Source organism: Salmo salar, chromosome 01 (assembly GCF_965601325.2).
Source record: "Salmo salar chromosome 01, fSalSal1, whole genome shotgun sequence".
Classification (NCBI taxonomy): Eukaryota; Metazoa; Chordata; class Actinopteri; order Salmoniformes; family Salmonidae; genus Salmo; species Salmo salar.
Genome location: NC_138291.1, coordinates 174,651,099 through 174,676,318, shown reverse-complemented (window position 1 = coordinate 174,676,318; position 25,220 = coordinate 174,651,099). Strand labels below are relative to the sequence as shown.

The 25,220-nt window shown below is 45.9% G+C and overlaps 1 protein-coding gene across 3 annotated transcripts in view; it reads right to left on the bottom strand.

Annotated features, from left to right (window-relative positions):
• tln1 (talin 1) overlaps positions 1-25,220 on the bottom strand; it is a 146,314-nt gene that overhangs the window by 60,919 nt on the left and 60,175 nt on the right. For 2 of the 3 annotated variants that reach the window (XM_045693650.2, XM_082956715.1), the window contains exons 9-27: positions 24,914-24,974; positions 24,438-24,542; positions 24,078-24,233; positions 22,951-23,052; positions 22,213-22,289; positions 21,050-21,230; positions 20,616-20,729; positions 20,229-20,337; positions 17,678-17,886; positions 17,037-17,135; positions 16,577-16,639; positions 11,584-11,751; positions 10,206-10,500; positions 9,453-9,619; positions 8,703-8,831; positions 7,539-7,652; positions 6,919-7,032; positions 6,543-6,677; positions 5,994-6,122 (exon numbers count right to left, since the gene is read on the bottom strand). In XM_045693650.2, coding sequence (XP_045549606.1) covers positions 5,994-6,122; positions 6,543-6,677; positions 6,919-7,032; positions 7,539-7,652; positions 8,703-8,831; positions 9,453-9,619; positions 10,206-10,500; positions 11,584-11,751; positions 16,577-16,639; positions 17,037-17,135; positions 17,678-17,886; positions 20,229-20,337; positions 20,616-20,729; positions 21,050-21,230; positions 22,213-22,289; positions 22,951-23,052; positions 24,078-24,233; positions 24,438-24,542; positions 24,914-24,974 — 2,527 coding nt within the window. The remainder of the gene's footprint in view (positions 1-5,993; positions 6,123-6,542; positions 6,678-6,918; positions 7,033-7,538; positions 7,653-8,702; positions 8,832-9,452; positions 9,620-10,205; positions 10,501-11,583; positions 11,752-16,576; positions 16,640-17,036; positions 17,136-17,677; positions 17,887-20,228; positions 20,338-20,615; positions 20,730-21,049; positions 21,231-22,212; positions 22,290-22,950; positions 23,053-24,077; positions 24,234-24,437; positions 24,543-24,913; positions 24,975-25,220) is intronic. The other variant, XM_045693654.2, reaches the window with a different exon arrangement.

Below are 25,220 nucleotides of genomic sequence, written 5' to 3'. Positions count from 1 at the left end.
ACAGAACAGTAATAGACAACTTATTACACTAAATTCAAACTAGAAATAAAACAAGAGTTTTATATATAGGAATATATATACTGCTCAAAAAAATTAAGGAACACTTAAACAACACATCCTAGATCTGAATGAAAGAAAAAATCTTACTAAATACTTTTTCCTTTACATAGTTGAATGTGCTGACAACAAAATCACACAAAAATAATCAATGGAAATCCAATTTATCAACCCATGGAGGTCTGGATTTGGAGTCATACTCAAAATTAAAGTGGAAAACCACACTACAGGCTGATCCAACTTTGATGTAATGTCCTTAAAACAAGTCAAAATGAGGCTCAGTAGTGTGTGTGGCCTCCACGTGCCTGTATGACCTCCCTACAACGCCTGGGCATGCTCCTGATGAGGCGGCGGATGGTCTCCTGAGGGATCTCCTCCCAGACCTGGACTAAAGCATCCGCCAACTCCTGGACAGTCTGTGGTGCAACGTGGCGTTGGTGGATGGAGCGAGACATGATGTCCCAGATGTGCTCAATTGGATTCAGGTCTGGGGAATGCCAGTCCATAGCATCAATGCCTTTCTCTTGCAGGAACTGCTGACACACTCCAGCCGCATGAGGTCTAGCATAGTCTTGCATTAGAAGGAACCCAGGGCCAACCGCACCAGCATATGGTCTCACAAGGGGTCTGAGGACCTCATCTCGGTACCTAATGGCAGTCAGGCTACCTCTGGCGAGCACATGGAGGGCTGTGCGGCCCCCCAAAGAAATGCCACCCCACACCATGACTGACCCACCGCCAAACCGGTCATGCTGGAGGATGTTGCAGGCAGCAGAACGTTCTCCACGGCGTCTCCAGACTCTGTCACGTCTGTCACGTGCTCAGTGTGAACCTGCTTTCATCTGTGAAGAGCACAGGGCGCCAGTGGCGAATTTGCCAATCTTGGTGTTCTCTGGCAAATGCCAAACGTCCTACACGGTGTTGGGCTGTAAGCACAACCCCCACCTGTGGATGTCGGCCCTCATACCACCCTCATGGAGTCTGTTTCTGACCGTTTGAGCAGACACATGCACATTTGTGGCCTGCTGGAGGTCATTTTGCAGGGCTCTGGCAGTGCTCCTCCTGCTCCTCCTTGCACAAAGGCGGAGGTAGCGGTCCTGCTGCTGGGTTGTTGCCCTCCTACGGCCTCCTCCACGTCTCCTGATGTACTGCCCTGTCTCCTGGTAGCGCCTCCATGCTCTGGACACTATGCTGACAGACACAGCAAACCTTCTTGCCACAGCTCGCATTGATGTGCCATCCTGGATGAGCTGCACTACCTGAGCCACTTGTGTGGGTTGTAGACTCTGTCTCATGCTACCACTAGAGTGAAAGCACCGCCAGCATTCAAAAGTGACCAAAAGATCAGCCAGGAAGCATAGGAACTGAGAAGTGGTCTGTGGTCCCCACCTGCAGAACCACTCCTTTATTGGGGGTGTCTTGCTAATTGCCTATAATTTCCACCTGTTGTCTATTCCATTTGCACAACAGCATGTGAAATGTATTGTCAATCAGTGTTGCTTCCTAAGTGGACAGTTTGATTTCACAGAAGTGTGATTGACTTGGAGTTACATTGTGTTGTTTAAGTGTTCCCTTTATTTTTTTGAGCAGTGTACATATTCATATTGTTATATACAGTACAGTTCAATCAGATCTTTAGAAATAGGAGAGGCGCTGTGATAATGTATTTTATATCTGTTTTTTAAGCTAAACATGCTTTTTGCCTGAGTAACCTCTGGTAGCAGATCATTCCACCATGACTCTATAGATAACTGAGTAACTTCTGGTAGCAGATCATTCCACCATGACATGACTCTATAGATAACTGAGTAACTTCTGGTAGCAGAGCATTCCACCATGACATGACTCTATAGATAACTGAGTAACATCTGGTAGCAGATCATTCCACCATGACTCTATAGATAACTGAGTAACTTCTGGTAGCAGATCATTCCACCATGACTCTATAGATAACTGAGTAACCTCTGGTAGCAGATCATTCCACCATGACATGACTCTATAGATAACTGAGTAACCTCTGGTAGCAGATCATTCCACCATGACATGACTCTATAGATAACTGAGGAACCTCTGGTAGCAGATCATTCCACCATGACTCTATAGATAACTGAGTAACCTCTGGTAGTAGATCATTCCACCATGACTCTATAGATAACTGAGTAACCTCTGGTAGCAGAGCATTCCACCATGACTCTATAGATAACTGAGTAACCTCTGGTAGCAGAGCATTCCACCATGACTATAGATAACTGAGGAACCTCTGGTAGCAGAGCATTCCACCATGACTATAGATAACTGAGTAACCTCTGGTAGCAGATCATTCCACCATGACTCTATAGATAACTGAGTAACCTCTGGTAGCAGAGCATTCCACCATGACTCTATAGATAACTGAGTAACCTCTGGTAGCAGAGCATTCCACCATGACTCTATAGATAACTGAGTAACCTCTGGTAGCAGAGCATTCCACCATGACTCTATAGATAACTGAGTAACCTCTGGTAGCAGATCATTCCACCATGACTCTATAGATAACTGAGTAACCTCTGGTAGCAGATCATTCCACCATGACTCTATAGATAACTGAGTAACCTCTGGTAGCAGATCATTCCACCATGACATGACTCTATAGATAACTGAGTAACCTCTGGTAACAGATCATTCCACCATGACTCTATAGATAACTGAGTAACCTCTGGTAGCAGATCATTCCACCATGACATGACTCTATAGATAACTGAGTAACCTCTGGTAGCAGATCATTCCACCATGACATGACTCTATAGATAACTGAGTAACCTCTGGTAGCAGATCATTCCACCATGACATGACTCTATAGATAACTGAGTAACCTCTGGTAACAGATCATTCCACCATGACTCTATAGATAACTGAGTAACCTCTGGTAGCAGATCATTCCACCATGACTCTATAGATAACTGAGTAACCTCTGGTAGCAGATCATTCCACCATGACATGACTCTATAGATAACTGAGTAACCTCTGGTAGCAGATCATTCCACCATGACATGACTCTATAGATAACTGAGGAACCTCTGGTAGCAGATCATTCCACCATGACTCTATAGATAACTGAGTAACCTCTGGTAGTAGATCATTCCACCATGACTCTATAGATAACTGAGTAACCTCTGGTAGCAGAGCATTCCACCATGACTCTATAGATAACTGAGTAACCTCTGGTAGCAGAGCATTCCACCATGACTATAGATAACTGAGGAACCTCTGGTAGCAGAGCATTCCACCATGACTATAGATAACTGAGTAACCTCTGGTAGCAGATCATTCCACCATGACTCTATAGATAACTGAGTAACCTCTGGTAGCAGAGCATTCCACCATGACTCTATAGATAACTGAGTAACCTCTGGTAGCAGAGCATTCCACCATGACTCTATAGATAACTGAGTAACCTCTGGTAGCAGAGCATTCCACCATGACTCTATAGATAACTGAGTAACCTCTGGTAGCAGATCATTCCACCATGACTCTATAGATAACTGAGTAACCTCTGGTAGCAGAGCATTCCACCATGACTCTATAGATAACTGAGTAACCTCTGGTAGCAGATCATTCCACCATGACTCTATAGATAACTAAGTAACCTCTGGTAGCAGATCATTCCACCATGACATGACTCTATAGATAACTGAGTAACCTCTGATAGCAGATCATTCCACCATGACTCTATAGATAACTGAGTAACCTCTGGTAGCAGATCATTCCACCATGACTCTATAGATAACTGAGTAACCTCTGGTAGCAGATCATTCCACCATGACATGACTCTATAGATAACTGAGTAACCTCTGGTAACAGATCATTCCACCATGACTCTATAGATAACTGAGTAACCTCTGGTAGCAGATCATTCCACCATGACATGACTCTATAGATAACTGAGTAACCTCTGGTAGCAGATCATTCCACCATGACATGACTCTATAGATAACTGAGTAACCTCTGGTAGCAGATCATTCCACCATGACATGACTCTATAGATAACTGAGTAACCTCTGGTAACAGATCATTCCACCATGACTCTATAGATAACTGAGTAACCTCTGGTAGCAGATCATTCCACCATGACTCTATAGATAACTGAGTAACCTCTGGTAGCAGATCATTCCACCATGACTCTATAGATAACTGAGTAACCTCTGGTAGCAGATCATTCCACCATGACTCTATAGATAACTGAGTAACCTCTGGTAGCAGATCATTCCACCATGACTCAATAGATAACTAAGTGAAAATCTTTTTATGGTTTGGGTACCGTGAAGGAACCCATAGTGGTGTGTCTGGTGAGGTATGTACGTCTGTTTAAAATAGATTGTACAAGTGGTGAGGCATTTTCAACACACAAATGTTTCTTAAAAAGACTAGAAGAGATGTACATTTTTCCTAAACCATGAAAAACTATCAATGCAAGTTGTTGATGTTAGTTGTGTGTGTGCAGTTAAGGGCAAGGCGTGCTGCTTTGTCGTGAGCCAGCGGCAGCTTTGCTAGGTCTTTCTTTGCTGCACTTGACCATATTACCAGACAGTAATCAAGATGGGACAAGACCAGAGCCTGAACAACTAGTACAGTTGATTTTTGTGTAAAAAATGCAATATATATTTTATAAACAAACATACCTCTCCCCATCTTCACAACAACTTTGTCAATATGACTTGACCATTATATCTGGCCATCCAATGTTCCTCCTAGGAGTTGTTCAATGGTCACACCCTTTATACACAACTCCAGTTGAGGTTTAGGTCTTAGAGAATGTTTTGATCCAAATACAATGCCTTCAGTTTTAGATGTATTTAAGACCAGTTTATTGTTAGTTACCCATTTTGACACTGACTGCAACTCCTTGCTAAGAGTGTCAGTGAGCTCACTGGCTAGAGGTGCTGATGTGTAGTGTTCAATCATCAACATTCAGAGTCATTTTATCTTCTTGTAAGACAAGTGGCAAATAATTGGTAAAAATTGAGAAGAGTAACGGCCCAAGGTTACTGCCCTGAGGGATACCGCACTGTAGATATCTGATGTTAGAGAGTGAAGAACATTCTCTGGGTTCTATTGGATAAATAACTCTCCAACCATGTGATGGCAGGTGATGTAAAGTTTTTTTTCCAATAACAATTCATGATCAATAACATCAAAGGCTTGAAATCTAACAATACAGCTCCAACTATTTGTATTCTGAATTTATTAAGGATCCCCATTAGCTGCTGCCAAGGCAGAAGCTACTCCTTCTGAGGTCCAGCAACATTAAAAAGTTATATAGAGTTTAAAATATTACATAACATTATCATCTTCTTAGCCATTTCTTTTAGCCAGTCATCTGTGTCGGTGCAGTACAAGTTGAGTGCCCTTCCCTATATGCATGCTGAAAGTCAGTAGTTAACTTGTCACAAGTTATTTCTGTCACAAGTCATGTGACAGGAAGATCGTGGGAGAGATGTGTACACTTGGTTCTGTATAATATGCATACTGTTGAACAAGTGGTTAGCTTGTACGTACAGTACTGTGTGTTTGTGAAAATGTGTGCATTTGGGCATGTGCTTGCCATCTACCAGGGCAGGGGTGTGTGTGTGTGTGTGTGTGGTGTGTGTGTGTGTGGTGTGTGTGTGTGTGTGTGTGTGTGTGTGGTGTGTCAAACTTCCTGCTAGCCTACAAGTACAGTTCGCATACGGCATATGCAAGATGTATTGTGTGTGTGTGTGTGTGTGTGTGTGTGTGTGTGTGTGTGTGTGTGTGGTGTGTGTGTCAAACTTCCTGCTAGCCTACAAGCACAGTTCGCATACGGCATATGCAAGGTGTATTGTGTGTGTGTGTGTGTGTGTGTGTGTGTGTGTGTGGTGTGTGTGTGTGTGTGTGTGTGTGTGTGTGTGTGTGTGTGTGTGTGTGTGTGTGTCTCTCACCGTCTCTCCGGGCAGGGGTTTGAGTTTGCCATCACCAGCTGAGGCCTTGGCCTCCACCATGTCTTTCTCCAGGCCTCGGACCACCGTCAGAGCATTGTCGATCTCCAGAGGACCACATGCTTCCTGTGCCTGGATCACATGACAGGAAGTCAACACAGGAAGTGGGGAAAGGGAAGACAGAACAGAATAGGGACCCCATATTGAGCAAGACTGGGCCTGCTAAACCTCTAGTGCTATATTACCGTGGTGTTACTCAAGTTAGCTATGGAGTGAGCTAGCTAATTCCAACAAGCTAAACTGCTAACACAGTGTTTCAGCTAGTTATAGAGCAAGCTACTGTAGCTAGCTAATTCCACTAGCTAAACCGCTAATACAATGTTTCAGCCAAATGGAGCAAGCTAGCTAGCTAATTCCACTAGCTAAACTGCTAACACAGTATTTCAGCTAGTTACAGAGCAAGCTACTGTAGCTAGCTAATTCCACTAGCGAAAGCGCTAACAAGGTCAAACAACAGGTCCTTGTTGAGTGCGTTTGGGGGGTGTTTGGTACCTTCTGTGCGGCCGTGCGGAGCTCGGCAAGGGCAGTGGCCAGGTTCTTGGCACACTGGCTGAGTTGCATGGCAGAGGCCTGGTCGCCAATGGTAGGTACTGTGGCCTTGGCAGCCGTCACCATCTTGGCACCAGGCTGAGGGCATAGGAGTGGATGGAGGAAGGAAAGGGTTAACTTGTTTATTTCTACAAAGGTGCATGCTACTAAAACATTGTTCCGGTGTAGATTGTAATAAATCAAATTGGCTCCAGCAGATTTCAGAGGACAAGCTTCCTTGTTTTGTGTCATATTCCTTTTAGGCGGGCATCCTTCTTTGCGAAAGTATATCAGAATCAGGAAAAAAAACATGAGAGCAGGGCAGAGATGAGGGTCTCACCAGGAGGAAGTTCTGGCCGGCCCCGATGAGGGTGAGCTGGGCACTGGGGCTGTCGGGCTGGGACTGGCTGCCACGCACCCCCTGGACCAGCTGAGGGATCTGGTCTGCCACCACCTGACACACATACACACCAGATCGGCCAATTAATGACTATCAACCAACCAATCAAATGGAAAATGTGTAGTTTGGTCAGGGTAAAAACAATAACATACACTATCAAAATCACAATACTCTATTCTCATTCTTACAGTGCAATGAAGCAATCATTGCTCACATCACTGCATACATGACAAATCACAAGCTCAGTGTATAGAAAGGGGATATTTCCACATTCATTTTCAGAGAACAATGAAGGACACCTGAACTAGAATCTAACTCAGAATGGCAAAGTCAAAAATATTTGATTTGAGATTTACTACAGTAATTGTACCCCTGAGAGAGAGAGAAAGAAAAATAGAAATAGAGAGAGAGAGCGAGAGAGAGAGAAAAAGAGAGCGAGAGAAAATGAGAGAAGAGAGAGAAGGCATGACACTTGTACTCAGTGACCTATGCCTGACCCCACAGGACCAGAAACCAGGAAGAGAGTGATGGTTGGGTTGCCATGGCAGCGGAGCTCTCACCTTGCAGCTCTGGACGAGCTGCTGCTGGGCTGCTGGGTTCTTATTGGACGAGGCGGCGTGCTGGGCGGCGGCTATAGTCTGAGTGGCGGCCGCGGCGGCCTGCTTGGCTGCGTTCTGACAGGAAACGCAGTGTGAAAAAAAAAAGACTGTTAGTTTAGTTTCAACTTAGGTTTCCAAACCGATGTGCTTGCTAACTAACACCCGGGTTGGTTAATTTCAGCAATGCATACATTAAGGTTACGTTTTTAATAACCTTAATGTATGGTTACCTTAATGTATGGCAATAAAACAAATCAATCTTAGCAATCATAATGCTGCGCACAAATAATCAAAATGACAGGCTACTTTGACACTGACAAACTGAGATCAATAAAAACAACCTTGTCTTGAATCCATCAATAATGAGCTGTGTGTGCAGACACACATATTGTAGGCTACAACCTGAGGAGGAAATGATGATCCTGAAAATACTTTCCAGTTTCACTGACTCAGCCAATGATGCACCGGTCACTCGCCGGTGATGGCTGATGTGTTCGTGCCAAAAGCCTGTCTCTCTTGCTTTACTTTGTAAACAATATTTGGAAGTTGATCTAATATTTTGGTAGCCTACAGCATACGGATTTAGCCTCTTCTCTTTTCAGCAGGAGACATTTGCTTTCCAACCAATGATTTCCCACGATTGTAATATTGCGGCAGGCTTGTTTTGCTGTTCACTGACAGATTCACCCCTAGTCATAAGTTCTGCTTAGGCAAGTCAGACAGTCATAAGTTCTGCTTAGGCAAGTCAGACAGTCATAAGTTCTGCTTAGTTCTGCATCTTGCCTATGCCGTTCAGCCAACGCTCATTCATATATCTTTATGTACATATTCTTATAAGGTAGTTGTCGTGAAATTGTTAGATTAGTTGTTAGATATTACTCCATGGTCGGAACTAGAAGCACAAGCATTTCGCTACACTCGCATTAACATCTGCTAACCATGTGTATGTGACCAATAACATTTGATTTGAAAGTCAGCATTAGTTTAATTTCCAGGCGGTCTCTTTTAAGCAGGGGGGGTGTAACAAAGTTAGGAGGGGGGCCCACCCAACCCAATCTACATAACGACGGGGGAAACACTGGTTGAGATCCAGTAATATCAAGAGAAAGCTGTCTGTGTCCTCACCTCCAGCTTGTTGACCAGCCTCTTCTTGATGGCGTTCTGGGCAGCAGCGTTGGTGGCCATGCGTAGACCCTCTGCTGCCTCCCTCAGTCTCTGCTGCTGCTCCTCACTGTCCGGGTTGGCGGCTGCGCCCTGCACACACATCAGCACGTTAATGTTACGAGTGGGACCTGAACCCCGGTCTCCCGCTGGAGAAACCAGCATCATAACCATTAGACCAAGAGGATATTCCACCCGCATGCGAGCGCACTGAGGAAGTTGCTAACTAAATCCTCAATACAGCAGACTTAACCTTAAGTAAGACTAAACAATAACAAAAAAAACTACACCACACACACACACACACACACACACACACACACACACACACACACACACACACACAGAGCTCCTAAACGGAGGCATCGCCATTCCTCCATCCACGCTCATAATTCCTCAACGGTGGAATGGGGCACCGTATGGGAACAGTAGGTCATGTGGAACAGACCTTGGTGGAATGGGGGACAGGATGGGAACAGTAGGTCATGTGGAACAGAACATGGTGGAATGGGGGACAGGATGGGAACAGACCATGGTGGAATGGGGGACAGGATGGGAACAGACCATGGTGGAATGGGGGACAGGATGGGAACAGTAGGTCATGTGGAACAGAACATGGTGGAATGGGGGACAGGATGGGAACAGTAGGTCATGTGGAACAGAACATGGTGGAATGGGGGACAGGATGGGAACAGTAGGTCATGTGGAACAGACCTTGGCAGCCTCCACCATTTTGGCCGTGGCGTCTGCCAGGAGCTTGGCGGCTGACAGCAGCTTGCGGGAATTCTCCAGGTCCGACTCGCCCTCTGCATCCATCTTGATGGCGTTGACCAGGTCCGAGGTGGCCTGGGCAAGGATGCGGGCCTGACGCACCATCTCACCTGGAGAGAAACAGCAGTCAATACAGTTGAAATCCTCATTTATTCATCTAGTTTTTATTGACGTTTAAATACTGATTTATTCATCCAACCTTTATTGATTCTGGCCCTAGGAAAAGGGCAACGGTAGGAGAGGCAGCATTTTGATCTTTCCTTTAATAAACCTCTTAAAACTTAAAAGTCAGGGAGTATTTTATCAACAAAAAGTTATACAACAATCCACTTCCTCATCATATTGTCATATTAAAACATGTCAAATTAGACTTTTTTTGTACTGCTTTTTGGAAATAAGACAAACGTTTGAAATTGCTTTTTGCAAATAGGATGCCATTTTGAGATGCAGACTCCAGAGACATCTCACTCGCTCCTTTTTTCAGGTTCATATACAGTCAATAAACTAAGCAGACCAGACCCAGCTGCTACCTATGGGAGAGCCAGCCCCTTAAGCAGACCAGAACTGTGACCATTTTCTTCAATGGTAAAAGGCATGAGTGGGACATCTTTAATCCACCATCTTTGCTATCTCACTCCAATATGACTGCTGACCCTTGACCTCTTTTAGCCCCACCCCTCCCATCCCCCAGCCTACCGGCGTCTCCCATGGAGCTGAAGATGTTCTCGGTGACGTCCAGGATGCGGTCGGTGGCCTCTCCGTGGCGCCCTATGGGCTGGCCTCCGTGGGCGTACTGCTTGATGTGCTGCAGGAGCTCGTTGAGGGCATGGGTGACGCCTGTGGCAGCGGCGCCCACCTGCTTGAGGAGCCCCTCGTCGCTGGTGGCTCCCTGCGACGCATCCACGCAGCCGTCCACTGACTTGGCAACCAGCTTGCCTGCCTCAATCAGCTGCTCCTGGCACACCGGGGAGCTGATGGTGGGAGCGACCACCTGGAGAGAGAGGGAGAGAGGTAAGACAAAAAGGGATGAGGGGAGAAAGGAGAGAAAAAGCAAAGGTAGAGATAGGGGAAAGGGGTAGGGTAAAAAAGGGGAGGGAGAGATAGGGGTAAGAAAAGGGGACGGAGAGATAGGGGTAAAAAGGAGGGGGGGAGAGAGGGGTAAAGAAAAAAGTGGAGGGAGAGAGGGATAAGAAAAGGGGAGGGAGAGATGGGGTAAAAAAGGGGGAGGAGAGATAGGAGTCAAAAAGGAGGGGGGAGAGAGAGAGAGAGAGAAAGGTAAAAAAAAGTGGAGGGAGAGATGGGGTAAGAAAAGAGGAGGGAGATATGGGGGTAAGTGGTAAAAAAGGGGGTGGTAGAAATGGGGACAATAGAAATAAATTAATGGGTAAAGGAAGAGGAGGAGAGAAACAGATGTTGGAAGGACTACAGATCTAATCAAGCCGTCTGAACCACTTCTTGGTGTCGACACTAAACTAGAGAGGGGAAACAACCAATTCTCTCTTCTTATGTAAACTTTATTTTCAAATGGAAAAACACTCATTCATTCATTTGTGTCAAATGTGTCACTATTTTGACAATAGGGTTGGGAGGTATGCAGATTTTCATACCTTCATACCGTTCCTGTACAATACCAGGGTATATTGTATTACCGGCAGTGCACACCAGGGGCACCATTTCTTTCCAAATGTTTGTATTTTAACGCATAAAACAAATTTAGGCAGCAGGGATCTTGATCCAGGTTGGGATTGATTATCTCTGCTGTAACCAATAAGCTTGATCTTGCCATCTAGCCGCTTAGATAGCTAGTTAGCAAACCAAATGCATAGCTGGAGCCCCAAGCTGGATATCATTTATCTGACACATCTTAGATTGTTAACTTAGCAGTTATAACAGCTCCCGTGATGCGGAGGTGCACCCGAGCTTTATGGGGCACCCAATTTACAGTACTGAAAATCATAGCGTCTGTATTTAAAAAAACACCCCGGTAAACGGTATACCGCCCAAGCCTAAATGACAAACATGGGACAATAGATGGTTAGTGTGTGGTAAAGATGTTGGGGTTCTCTTCTCTTACCCGGGTGCAGGCCACCAGTTGGGAGGTGGACAGGGCACATTGGGTCGCTGCGGCGATGACGCGGTTCTGGAGTGCAGAGTCCTCTGTCTTCTGGGCCACGTTCTTTGCTTTGAGCACCAGCGCGGCGGCGGCGTTAGCCACGGCTTTAGCCAGCTGCATAAGCATGTCCTGAGAATGGCAGGGATGACACAGGCTAGTTAGCATGCTTGTTAGCATGCTTGTTAGCATGTAGCATAAAGTAAATTAAGGCATGCTTAAGTGGAAGGAGAAAATATAATTTTGACGATTCCATACCAGGCCCATAAACGAGGCTCTGTTTTGATTGAGACTGTGGTTCATTGTGAGTATCTTTAGCCTGAGTACCAGACTGTTTCTGCTTTAGTTAACTTGTCGTTGTTGTCGTAGCAAAGAAAACGACAGTGTAGCATTGTTGAGAACAGAAACAGTGTGACACCTAGGTTATATGGGGTGAAAAGATTGTGGGTCAACTATGGAACAATGCACTCATTTAATTATTTTGGTAAGAATTAGGATCAATGTAATTATTCTGAAGAGAATGGTCCTCTTCAGGAAGAGTACTCAAATGTTAAGGTCCATTTTGGCTAATTAAATTAAGTAAAGAGATTAGAGAAATAGCCTCTACGAAAAGGAGAAAATTAGAGACTTTTCCAGTTTTAAAATCTGTGCTGCCAAACACACCACAGTTTACAGTCTGACCTGAATTCAGTGGTAGCCAGTTTTAGCACAAAGGTGAATAGAAGGCCCTATTGATGACCCTACTATCTATAACCTTCCATGTAATGGCCTCTGAGGATTCTTTTTTAAATTCTTTTTTTACATCCCTTTTTCTCCATAATTTCATGGTATCCAATTGGTAGTTAGTCTTGTCTCGTCGCTGCAACTCCCGTACAGACTTGGGAGAGGCGAAGGTCGAGAGCCGTGCGTCCTCCGAAACACAACCCAACCAAGCCGCACTGCTTCTGGACACAATGCCCATCCAACCCGGAAGCCAGCCGCACCAATGTGTTGGAGGAAACACCGTACACCTGGCGACCGTGTCAGCGTGCACTGCGCCCGGCCCGCCACAGGAGTCGCTAGAGCGCGATGGGACAAGAACATCCCTTCCGGCCAAACCCTCCCCTAACGACGCAGGGCCAAATGGGTCTCCCGGTCGCGGCCGGCTGTGACAGAGCCTGGACTCGAACCAGGATCTCTAGTGGCACACTGCGATGCAGTGCCTTAGACCACTGCGCCACTCGGGAAGTGGCCTCCAAGGTTTCTTTCCATAGGAGAAGCCAAGCCAAGCCTACGTCCCAAATAGCACCCTATTCCGTACATAGAGCACTACATTTGACCAGAGCCTTAGTACACTATGTAGGGAATATGGTGTCATTTGTGATAGAGCGCTTCACATTCATTGGCTTAAACCTAAATATACTATAGTATAACCCATCCAGGCTGGGGAGGAGGGGAGACTCAAGCCTGGTGGCTCCAAAGACAATCATCAACTCTGCCTTTAGTTGTTGGTCTTTGTGTCTACCCCACAAGTCGGGACTTTAGGAACATACCGGCATTCTCTACCCTCCAAAGGTAATATAAGGATATTCTACAAGGTTATGTGGTGGGCTAGCTAATGCAGCTACGGTACAGAATGACTAACAATGGCATATTAATGTAGATTTTGTCAACTAGCTGATTAAATCAGAGACTGGGTTTGACATTGATACTGGTTTTGGGTCTGGGATATTTCAAACATGTGCAACTGTTTGAATTGTGACTCGTGATAGATATATTTAAACTAAAGAATGTGCGTTTTTGTGCTTCCAAAACCTGTTACTTCACGTTTGGAAGCATAAAAACAGAGTGACTAAGGGGGGTGGGGGAGTAACTAGGAGAGAGAAAAGTGACTGGGGAGAGAGAAAAAACTGACTGAGGGGGGAGAGAAAAGTGACTGGGGGGAGTGACTGAGGGGGGAGAAGAGACTGGGGTGGAGAGAAAAGGGAGTAGGGGGAGAGAAAAGGGAGTAGGGGGAGAGAAAAGGGAGTAGGGGCTCTCTAGGTGTGTCAAAAGATGATACGTGGAAGCAGAGGGACTCCAGTTGTGACCTCTGAAGTGCCAGACACACACACACACACACACACTAGGCTAACACACATTAGGCTAACACGCGGTGGGCTAACACACGGTGGGCTAACACGCGGTGGACTAACACGCGGTGGACTAACACGCGGTGGGCTAACACGCGGTGGGCTAACACGCGGTGGGCTAACACGCGGTGGGCTAACACACGGTGGACTAACACACGGTGGACTAACACACGGTGGACTAACACGCGGTGGACTAACACGCGGTGGACTAACACGCGGTGGACTAACACGCGGTGGACTAACACGCGGTGGACTAACACGCGGTGGGCTAACACGCGGTGGACTAACACGCGGTGGGCTAACACGCGGTGGGCTAACACGCGGTGGGCTAACACGCGGTGGGCTAACACGCGGTGGGCTAACACACGGTGGACTAACACACGGTGGACTAACACACGGTGGACTAACACACGGTGGACTAACACGCGGTGGACTAACACGCGGTGGACTAACACGCGGTGGACTAACACGCGGTGGACTAACACGCGGTGGACTAACACGCGGTGGACTAACACGCGGTGGACTAACACGCGGTGGACTAACACTCGGTGGACTAACACGCGGTGGACTAACACGCGGTGGGCTAACGCACGGTGGGCTAACGCACGGTGGACTAACGCACGGTGGGCTAACGCACGGTGGGCTAACGGTCGGTGGGCTAACCCACGGTCGGTGGGCTAACGCACGGTCGGTGGGCTAACGCACGGTCGGTGGGCTAACGCACGGTCGGTGGGCTAACGCACGGTCGGTGGGCTAACGCAGTGGGCTAACGCACGGTCGGTGGGCTAACGCACGGTCGATGGGCTAACGCAGTGGGTTAACGCATGGTCGGTGGGCTAACGCACGGTCGGTGGGCTAACGCAGTGGGCTAACGCACGGTCGGTGGGCTAACGCAGTGGGTTAACGCACGGTCGGTGGGCTAACGCACGGTCGGTGGGCTAACGCAGTGGGCTAACGCACGGTCGGTGGGCTAACGCACGGTCGGTGGGCTAACGCACGGTCGGTGGACTAACGCACGGTCGGTGGACTAACGCACGGTCGGTGGGCTAACGCACGGTCGGTGGGCTAACGCAGTGGGCTAACGCACGGTCGGTGGGCTAACGCAGTGGGTTAACGCACGGTCGGTGGGCTAACGCACGGTCGGTGGGCTAACGCAGTGGGCTAACGCACGGTCGGTGGGCTAACGCACGGTCGGTGGGCTAACGCAGTGGGCTAACGCACGGTCGGTGGGCTAACGCACGGTCGGTGGACTAACGCACGGTCGGTGGGCTAACGCAGTGGGCTAACGCACGGTCGGTGGGCTAACGCACGGTCGGTGGACTAACGCACGGTCGGTGGACTAACGCACGGTCGGTGGGCTAACGCACGGTCGGTGGGCTAACGCACGGTAGGCTAATGCACGGTAGGCTAACACACGGTCGGTGGGCTAACGCACGGTAGGCTAACGCACGGTGGGCTAATGCACGGTGGGCTAATGCACGGTGGGCTAACACACGGTAGGCTAACGCACGGTCGGTAGGCTAACACACGGTAGGCTAACACACGGTAGGCTAACACACGGTTGTCATTGAGGAGAGACAGGATATCACCAGTAGCAGGCTGCAACAGGGTCGCTGCAAAAGCTAATCTAGCAAACACTCATCAGCCTCCGCACCACTCCAGAGATTATTTTTATGCAGTTTAGAAGGTGTTTGAGTGGGATTATCGACATCACGACAGAGGAGTTGGGCAGCTCTCTCTGCATGTTGTTTTGTGAAGGAGTGGGGGGGAGGAGGCAGAAAAATGGAGGGGGAGAAAAAAAACCGGAGAACTTTATGGTAGCTGCGGTCAGGCTGCATTCCACAAGCATTTATGAACAGGCATTAGCCGGCCTACTTATTTCTCCACAATATCTTCTCTGCGCTCGCTCAGTCATTGTATGGTAGGATATATCATCACTTAGGTGTAACATTACAGCTACATCGTCACATTTTCAGTTGAAGTGTTTCCTTCAATACATGTATAGGCTATTATAAATAACTCCACATTAAACAACAACTCCAACACCTTCACCAAAGAGCTGTCGTTTTGTCTCATTTTAAAGGTTAAATACTGTATTCAAAACCTGTTGCCAATAGGTCTTAGTTCAGTCATGAGGAATTCAGAAATTCTCTTAGAGAAAACAATTGGTAACAGGCTTCCCATCACTTATCGAAACAGATCCCCTACTACTACTATTGTTAAAACCTTCATTTAATATTGGACACAATTGTTAAAACAGACATTGCCTGTATATCTTCAGGTACAGCAGTATTCTCCTAGAGCTCAATGCAACCACATTAAGAGTTAATAATCAACCCAGTACCCTACAAATGGAAACTACTCTGTTTGGACAGGGCAGAAGTCTTGTTTGGACAGGGAAGAAGTCTTGTTTGGACAGGGCAGAAGTCTTGTATGGACAGGGCAGAATATGATCATGTAAATACAGTTCACCTTTTAATCCCTGGGGTGAATTTTCTCATCTGAAACTCGGAGTTTCTCTTAGTGCATTGAGCTATTCAGCTGTTGCATACTTTCATAATCAAATGCTTTTGAGAGCTACTTGCTCTTTTTGCGTGTCAATAATCAAAACCTATAAGAAAACCGAGAGCATTTTGAGTACCTGAAGATATGCAAGAGAAACTGAACAAAACTGCTGTCGTATGCTTATTAAACAGGTAGAAATGTCAAGAATAGACTTCTAGATGATGATACACCAGTGTGGTCCATATCAATTACAGTGAAAGATCCAAGAACGATTAGTATGATTGGCCATTGGGAGTGACAGTGATTCGGATAGGCTCATCTTTCGAGGACACGTTTGTTACCAGCATGTGACTATAAGTGGAGACGCTCCGCCTTGCACCCCTGAAAGATCCTTTACCTAGAAACTGACCAATGCAGGTGTAAAAAAAGAGGGGTTATAGTAAAATCACACAGTATTGCACAAATGATGTCAACAAACTCTACATAGGGAACTGATCAGGACCGTAATTCTGACCTAAGACCCTAAGACAACTTAAACGTTGTGCAAATCAGAGTGTTGAAAGCAATGGACAATTTGCACAGAAGATTCAGACTAAAGTTTATGAAGGGCTGAATCCTAACTTCCAGGAATTTTCACTTAGCCATTTATTGATGTCAATGGGAGACTAAGTGAACGTTTGACTTAAGTGTAAGTTAGAATTTGCCCCAAGTCTGAAAACGGTGAACTTATTTTCTTGTGGCGTAGTACCACTTTCAGAGTGTCAGTTTAGTTCACTCTGGACTGGGTCACGGTTGGCCTACCTGAAAGCGGGGGTCGGCGTCCGTCTCTCCGATGTGAGACAGCAGCTCGCCACTGGCCTGGCCCACGTTGCCTGCAGCCTGCAGAAGGTTCTGACGGGGCTGATGGGTAAAAAAAAAGAGGAAAAGATGCCCAAAAAGCACAGGTCACATGAGTGAAGAAGGGATTCTTTAACAGTGTATATCTTATGCATGAAGTTGGTTTCACGTTAACTTACAGGTGACATTGGTCATGTCCAGTAAGCACAAAATGGGAGAAAACAGTTTAATAAGAACACAGATTTTCAATTTTAGCTGCAAAATCTTTTTCCCCCCGTGCGCTTTTCTGAACATTATCATTGTGCGACACAGAAACAGGATGTACACAAACATGGCTAAGCATTCGGTGTGTTACTTCAGTATTCAGTGTGTGCTCGTGCGTGTTACCTCAGTGTTGGCTGGCTGGGCGGTCTTTAGCATGAAACAGGATGTTCACAAACATGGCTAAGCATTCGGTGTGTTACTTCAGTATTCAGTTGGTGCTCGTGCGTGTTACCTCAGTGTTGGCTGGCTGGGCGGTCTTTAGCATGAAACAGGATGTTCACAAACATGGCTAAGCATTCGGTGTGTTACTTCAGTATTCAGTTGGTGCTCGTGCGTGTTACCTCAGTGTTGGCTGGCTGGGCGGTCTTTAGCATGTCGGACACGGCACACGCCAGGTTCTTGGCAGCCCCCAACAGCTGGTTTCCGTTGCCTCCCTCATCCTCCATGAGGGCGGCGAGCAGCTTGACCCCCTTGGACATCTCCGTTAGGTTGGAGGAGATGGTGGTCACGGCACAGCCCACCGCCGTGTAGTCTGTCTCTGCTGGGTCGCCTATTGTTGAGGGGGACAGACAGACATGTTTAGGTTTCAATACTTTGTGGGCAGTCCTTTAAGCACTACACCTATGGTGAAGGGGACAGACAGATGTTGAGGGCAACTTCATGAGCAGTCTTCATGTGGTCTATGAGGTGAACTTCATGAGCAGTCTTCACGTGGTCTATGAGGGAAACTTCATGAGCAGTCCTCACGTGGTCTATGAGGTGAACTTCATGAGCAGTCTTCACGTGGTCTATGAGGTGAACTTCATGAGCAGTCTTCACGTGGTCTATGAGGGGAACTTCATGAGCAGTCTTCACGTGGTCTATGAGGTGAACTTCATGAGCAGTCTTCACGTGGTCTATGAGGTGAACTTCATGAGCAGTCTTCACGTGGTCTATGAGGGAAACTTCATGAGCAGTCTTCACGTGGTTTATGAGGGGAACTTCATGAGCAGTCTTCACGTGGTCTATAAGGGGAACTTCATGAGCAGTCTTCACGTGGTCTATGAGGTGAACTTCATGAGCAGTCTTCACGTGGTCTATGAGGTGAACTTCATGAGCAGTCTTCACGTGGTCTATGAGGGAAACTTCATGAGCAGTCTTCACGTGGTCTATGAGGGAAACTTCATGAGCAGTCTTCACGTGGTTTATGAGGGAACTTCATGAGCAGTCTTCACGTGGTCTATGAGGTGAACTTCATGAGCAGTCTTCACGTGGTCTATGAGGTGAACTTCATGAGCAGTCTTCACGTGGTCTATGAGGTGAACTTCATGAGCAGTCTTCACGTGGTCTATGAGGTGAACTTCATGAGCAGTCTTCACGTGGTCTATGAGGGGAACTTCATGAGCAGTCTTCACGTGGTCTATAAGGGGAACTTCATGAGCAGTCTTCACGTGGTCTATGAGGTGAACTTCATGAGCAGTCTTCACGTGGTCTATGAGGGAAACTTCATGAGCAGTCTTCACGTGGTTTATGAGGGAACTTCATGAGCAGTCTTCACGTGGTCTATGAGGGGAACTTCATGAGCAGTCTTCACGTGGTCTATGAGGGGAACTTCATGAGCAGTCTTCACGTGGTCTATGAGGGGAACTTCATGAGCAGTCTTCACGTGTTTTATGAGGGAACTTCATGAGCAGTCTTCACGTGGTCTATGAGGTGAACTTCATGAGCAGTCTTCACGTGGTCTATGAGGTGAACTTCATGAGCAGTCTTCACGTGGTCTATGAGGGGAACTTCATGAGCAGTCTTCACGTGGTCTATGAGGGAAACTTCATGAGCAGTCTTCACGTGGTCTATGAGGGGAACTTCATGAGCAGTCTTCACGTGGTTTATGAGGTGAACTTCATGAGCAGTCTTCATGTGGTCTATGAGGTGAACTTCATGAGCAGTCTTCACGTGGTTTATGAGGTGAACTTCATGAGCAGTCTTCATGTGGCCTATGCTGCTGCTTTGTTTTTTTCATCCAACCACAGTCAATATTTAAGCTGAAAAAGCCTTTACATATCTAGTTGAAGGACATTACAATGCAGTATCTAAATACCTTTTTATTTATTTATTTTTCATTTAAGCTGTATTTCTACATGTTATTGTCATTGAGATAAAATCTATTTTACAAGAGAGACCTGTATTGAATTAAGCGCGCTTGTGAAAAAGGCAATCCCATATCTACTAGTTCTTCGAGACAGATATAAGCAGTGGTGTAAAGTAATTAAGTAAACATACTTTAAAGTACTACTTAAGTCATTTTTTGGGGTATCTGTACTTTACTATTTATATTTTTGACTACTTTTACTTCACTACATTCCTTAAGAAAATATTGTACTTTTTACTCCATACATTTCATTTGACAACCAAAAGTACTCGTTACATTTTGAATGCTTAGCAGGAGAGGAAAATAGTCAAATTCACGCACTTATCAACAGAACATCTCTGGTCATCCCTACTGCCTCTGATCTGGAGGACTCACTAAACAGAGAACATCTCTGGCCATCTCTACTGCCTCGGATCTGGAGGACTCACTAAACACACATGCTTTGTTTGTAAATTATGTCTGAATGTTGGAGTGTGCCCGTGGCTTTCCGTAAATTTTAAAAATAAGAAAATGGTGCCATCTGGTTTGCTTAACATAAGGAATTTGAAATGATTTATACTTTTACTTTTGATACTTATGTATATTTTAAACCAAATACTTTTAGACTTACTCAAGTAGTATTTCACTGGGTGACTTTTACTTGAGTCATTTTCTATTAAGGTATCTTTACTTTTACTCAAGTATGACAGTTGGGTACTTTTTCCACCACTGGATAGAAGTTACCACAACATCCATTGTTGGTATCCGCAGTGTGGAGACGGTACCTGCGGTGAGATTGACCATAGAGGCCGTCCCGGCTGTGATGGCGTCAACCTGGGAGTGGATCTCATGTTTGGACTCGTCCATCTTGTTCTTACGCCAGGCTTGGGAGGCCTTGATCATGGGAAGACACAGATTACATTGACATTAAACTACTTTCTACACAACTTACATGAAAAATACACCAACTCACTGTATTACACTATAAAAGAGTGGAGCATGTTCTCTCTCTTTATTTGGCACAACTATGCTTTAAAATTGTATCCATTTGAAATAATTAACTTCAAACTAACAGAGGAAAAAATGATAGAGATCATCCAGAATGTTCTTATAGCTACAGGTTGGAGGTTGTACAGGTGAAGAGGGGGTCAGTTTAAGACCAGGTGTCTCACCGCGTCTGTCCCAAGGGGAGGCAGGGTGTCAAACTCCTCCAGCGAGGCCTGGGCAGCCTGCAACGCCTGCATGCTGGAGTTGATGGTGCCAGTCAGGGCCTGCTGGGCGGATGTCTGCACACAGGGGAACATATCGAGATACACTCTTAGTTTTCATTCTGTACTGTTAATGAAATAAACACTTCATGTTTGTAATTTTTTTCCACTGAGAATGTTATGGTGCATTAGCCTCTAAAAGGCTTTCTTCAGATATAGAGATCGTTTTGGAGTCTGTTCAGTTATTTCAATTAACAGTCAATTGAGAAAGTGAATTAACCACTATTTCCTAATAGGGCTTTTTTCAAAATCTCGAATTGAACTGAATTTCACTTTCTGGATTGAAAACTGAATTGATCCCAACGCTGCTAGAGTTCAATGTGGCCCTCCAGTCTTACCAGCGGGGGCATGTGGCCCCTGTGCATCTGTCCGCTGGTGATGTGCTGCTTGGCCTGGGGCATGGAGCCCATCTGGAAGCTCTCGGGGCCCCCGGCCCCTGAACGCATGATGGCCGGCAGGGCCACAGAGCCAGTCTCCACCTTCCCCACCTTGTTGAACTGCTGCTGCAGCACCGTAGACCTGGGGGAGTGGAGGGACAGATAGAGGGAGTGAGAGGAGGGAGGGAGGGAGGGAGGGAGGGAGGGAGGGAGGGAGGGAGGGAGGGAGGGAGGGAGGGAGGGAGGGAGGGAGGGAGGGGAGAGATGGAGGGGAGAGGAGAGATGGAGGGGAGAGAGGGAGGGAGGGGAGAGATGGTGAGGGGGAGGGGAGAGATGAGGGAGGGAGGGGAGAGATGGTGAGGGGGAGGGGAGAGATGAGGGAGGGAGGGAAGAGATGGCGAGGGGAGAGATGGCGGGAGGGAGGGGAGAGATGGCGGGAAGGAGGGGAGAGATGGAGAGAGGGAGGGGAGTGATGGAGAGAGGGAGGGGAGAGATGGAGAGAGGGAGAGATGGAGAGAGAGAGAGAGGGATGAATAGAGATGTCAGAAGACATACTATATTGCAGTGCTGTATACAGTAAGGCTCTTCATCCTCATCAGAATCAGAAAGATGGCCCCCATAGGCTAGATGGACCCACTACACAAGACCCACAGGCTAGATGGACCCACTACACAGGACCCACAGGCTAGATGGACCCACTACACAGGACCCACAGGCCAGATGGACCCACTACACAGGACCCATAGGCCAGATGGACCCACTACACAGGACCCACAGGCCAGATGGACCCACTACACAGGACCCACAGGCCAGATGGACCCACTACACAGGACCCACAGGCCAGATGGACCCACTACACAGGACCCACATGCCAGATGGACCCGCTACACAGGACCCATAGGCCAGATGGACCCACATGCCAGATGGACCCACTACACAGGAATAAATCCATACATTTTGATGATGAAAATCTTTAGGTGAGTTATGGATAAAGACTGAGGGAAAGTTAGTACATTATAGAATCTACTGACGTCAAAACACACACACGAAGTGAGCCGTCATCAACATGCATGCTGTGACATATCACTGGCACACATTGCAGGTAACAGCTGTACTGGACTCACTTTTTGGGTGACACAGAATCCTCCAACATGGTGGACTCCTCATCTCCCTCTAAGCCAAAGTGGTCTTTGCTCTTTTTCTGTTGGAAGGAGACAAGACAGGTTATTGGGTGATTGATACAGCTCTATTCACTGAATTAAAGGGGCAATCTGGGATTTGTACATCAATTTTTTGGGACTTTTAAAGTAATGATATATGACCATTGATTCTTGACGTATGGAACTTCTAAATGCCTCATGAGCTTAGTTCAACTGTCGTGCCTCATCAGAACCCTGAGCTTAGTTCAACTGTCGTGCCTCATCAGAACCCATATTATAAGCTAGTTTTACTCTATTGTCTGTAAACAATTTTAATCTCACCATTACTGGGTAATGTGATATGATGTGGAATCTCTAAACTCTAAAACGGCAGTACTCTATGCATACTGTACTGCAGTGCACAGACACATTGAAGAGGCAACTCTAGTGTACCTGAGGTTTTTGTCAATATGATTTCCATGGTGACCTGGTCATACAGAACTCTTGATTCACTATCTTGGCTGATTACAATCTCTGGCTCTAACCAGGATTTTGTGTTAGTGTCCGCGGTGAAGTTTCCCCTAGGTATAGATCAAGGATCAGCTTCCTCAATCCTAACCTTAAACATTCAAATGGGGAAACTGACCCACGATCGGTGTCTAAGGGCAACTTCACCATACTCCAATGCATCTATATTGTGAAACATCAATGACAGCGCAGTACCTTTTTCAGAATGATGTCAATGTAACCAGCGATCAGTTGGGCAATCTGCTCTCCCTCAGTCGTCTGGACAGAGTAGTAACCGTCTTGGTAATCGCCAAAGTCCTGGAATACAATTATTATATCTACTGTAACGGGGTGCTCCCTCAATGCATCTCTATGTTTTTGTTTGAAATGGCAGTGGTCCTATTATGTGACCAATTCCTTTACAACTAATCCCATAGAGATGCCTAGAGGGAACACAGCTGTTACACCACTGTAAGAGACAAAATTACAACTTAATTGTATATACTGTATGCACATTGTAAATCACCAACACCTGCCAAATACCTCCTCTGAGGTACTTACATAAAAATCTCCAAAGATTGGGTAGTATAGGGCCGTTTTAATAGTTATTGCTCCCCTGAAATATAACACTGGCGTTATACAATGCACTATCTGTAATTTTGTTGGCATTATAAGCGGCAGATATTTTCTTTCCAACCCTCAATAAGTCATCATGGAGCTCAATTTTATTTATCTGATGAGCTGCCAGGAAATACTCTCCAGAAAAGAAAATAATAACAAGTCGGACAAAACGGCCCGTCCCTTTTCTGTAATTGTTTATAACTGACAAAATAACTGACAAAGAAAATGGAGCCTTATTTGAAATACACAGCACCATCTTTGCAGGGTGTATTCTTCTAAAGTGGTTGTATACATTGTTTTGTGCTTTTGGTACAAGATGCCTCAAAAACTTCTATGAGGTAGCATAGTAATAGCAATAGACAACCCTGTGTTCATATTCCAGTCTAGACAAACTCAAGACAATGAACATTGTGGTTTAGTCAACAAAAAAACTGAAAGACTGAACACAAAACAACCTAATTCAAACAGCCAGACAATATGTTCCCATTGATATTAGCTCTAGTTGAGCACTGGGTCATGTTCATTAGGGCACACAACAGAAAATGTTTTAAAAGTGGTCAATTAACATTTCTTATAAGTCCAGGTAGTCACTCCCTGTTTCAGTCGGTTTTTCTTCAGTTTGGCTCCTAATGAACACGACCCTGAATGTCACCCTGTTCCAATGCTGACCACGCAACCAGAAGGTCAAAGGTGACCAGGAGGTCAGAGGTCAGGGGACTCACCAGGGTGAAGCTCTTGGGCGAGGCAGCCCAGCGTTTGATGTTGGTGAGGTTCCACTCCTGGATCACCTCCTTGGTCTTCTCGTCTACCCGCATGACACACTCCTTGGTGATTCCCAGCAGACGAGGGACCAGCTTGTTCTTACCCTTCATTTTCTCCTGCAGGGACACACACAAAAACACACACGGTTAAAAGTACTCCAGTACTATGATACCTTAACATTTGAAAAGGTAACTTCAAAATCTTTGAAATGTTAGAGCTTTGATTGGTTAGAAAGAAGATATTCACTGTTGTTTAAGGAGTTGTTTAAGGAGTTGTTTAAGGAGTTGTGGTTGAATGTTATTTTGTCAGTGCCATTGTACCTTTACTAGGAAGAATGACACTCCATAGGTTTTCAGAGACCTAGCCAGTTTGACGTAGCTGACTTTGGCCTCGATTTCAGTCATGTTTTGGTAGTTTTTGTGTGCCTGTGTGGGAAACAAAAAGAACACTTATTGAACATCTCAGCCAGTGATACTATAGTGTCACAGCAGAAGTAATTAGAACAGAGCAAGTCAGGACAGGTTTAAATCAATACGACCAGTTACAGCCATAGCAACAATGAATCTAGTTGGCATACATTGAACTCTACACAGATGGAGACAATGACTATTACTACAAACCAGACTGGGAAACTATTTTTTCAGGTCATGTGTTTTCAGTCTGTGAGAAAAAAAATGTCCCCACCGCAAAGAGCAAGCAGCCCAAAAATGACTGGCTTTACAACGACCCCCCCATCACACACACATGCACCAACGCAAGCACCCACAAGCGAATACACACATGCTGGGGTTCTTACCTGGAAGATTCTTTTCTCCCCTTTGTTCTTGATGTACTCTTTAGGGAGGAACTCTTTCAAACTACAGAAAATAAATAATAAATAAATGGAAACAAACGTTATTCAAGAAGACAGCAAAATCACTAAGGCAGGCAATATAATCCAGTAGTTCTGACTCAAGTTTGAATTCAAGTGATACTACATCATAAATGTACTGTATGTATGCACACAGTGCTGTAAATCGCTTTTGCTAAAAGGAAAATACATCTTTGTTATATATCGAAAATATTTGAGCCATTCATGTTAAAGTATATACATAGCATGATAT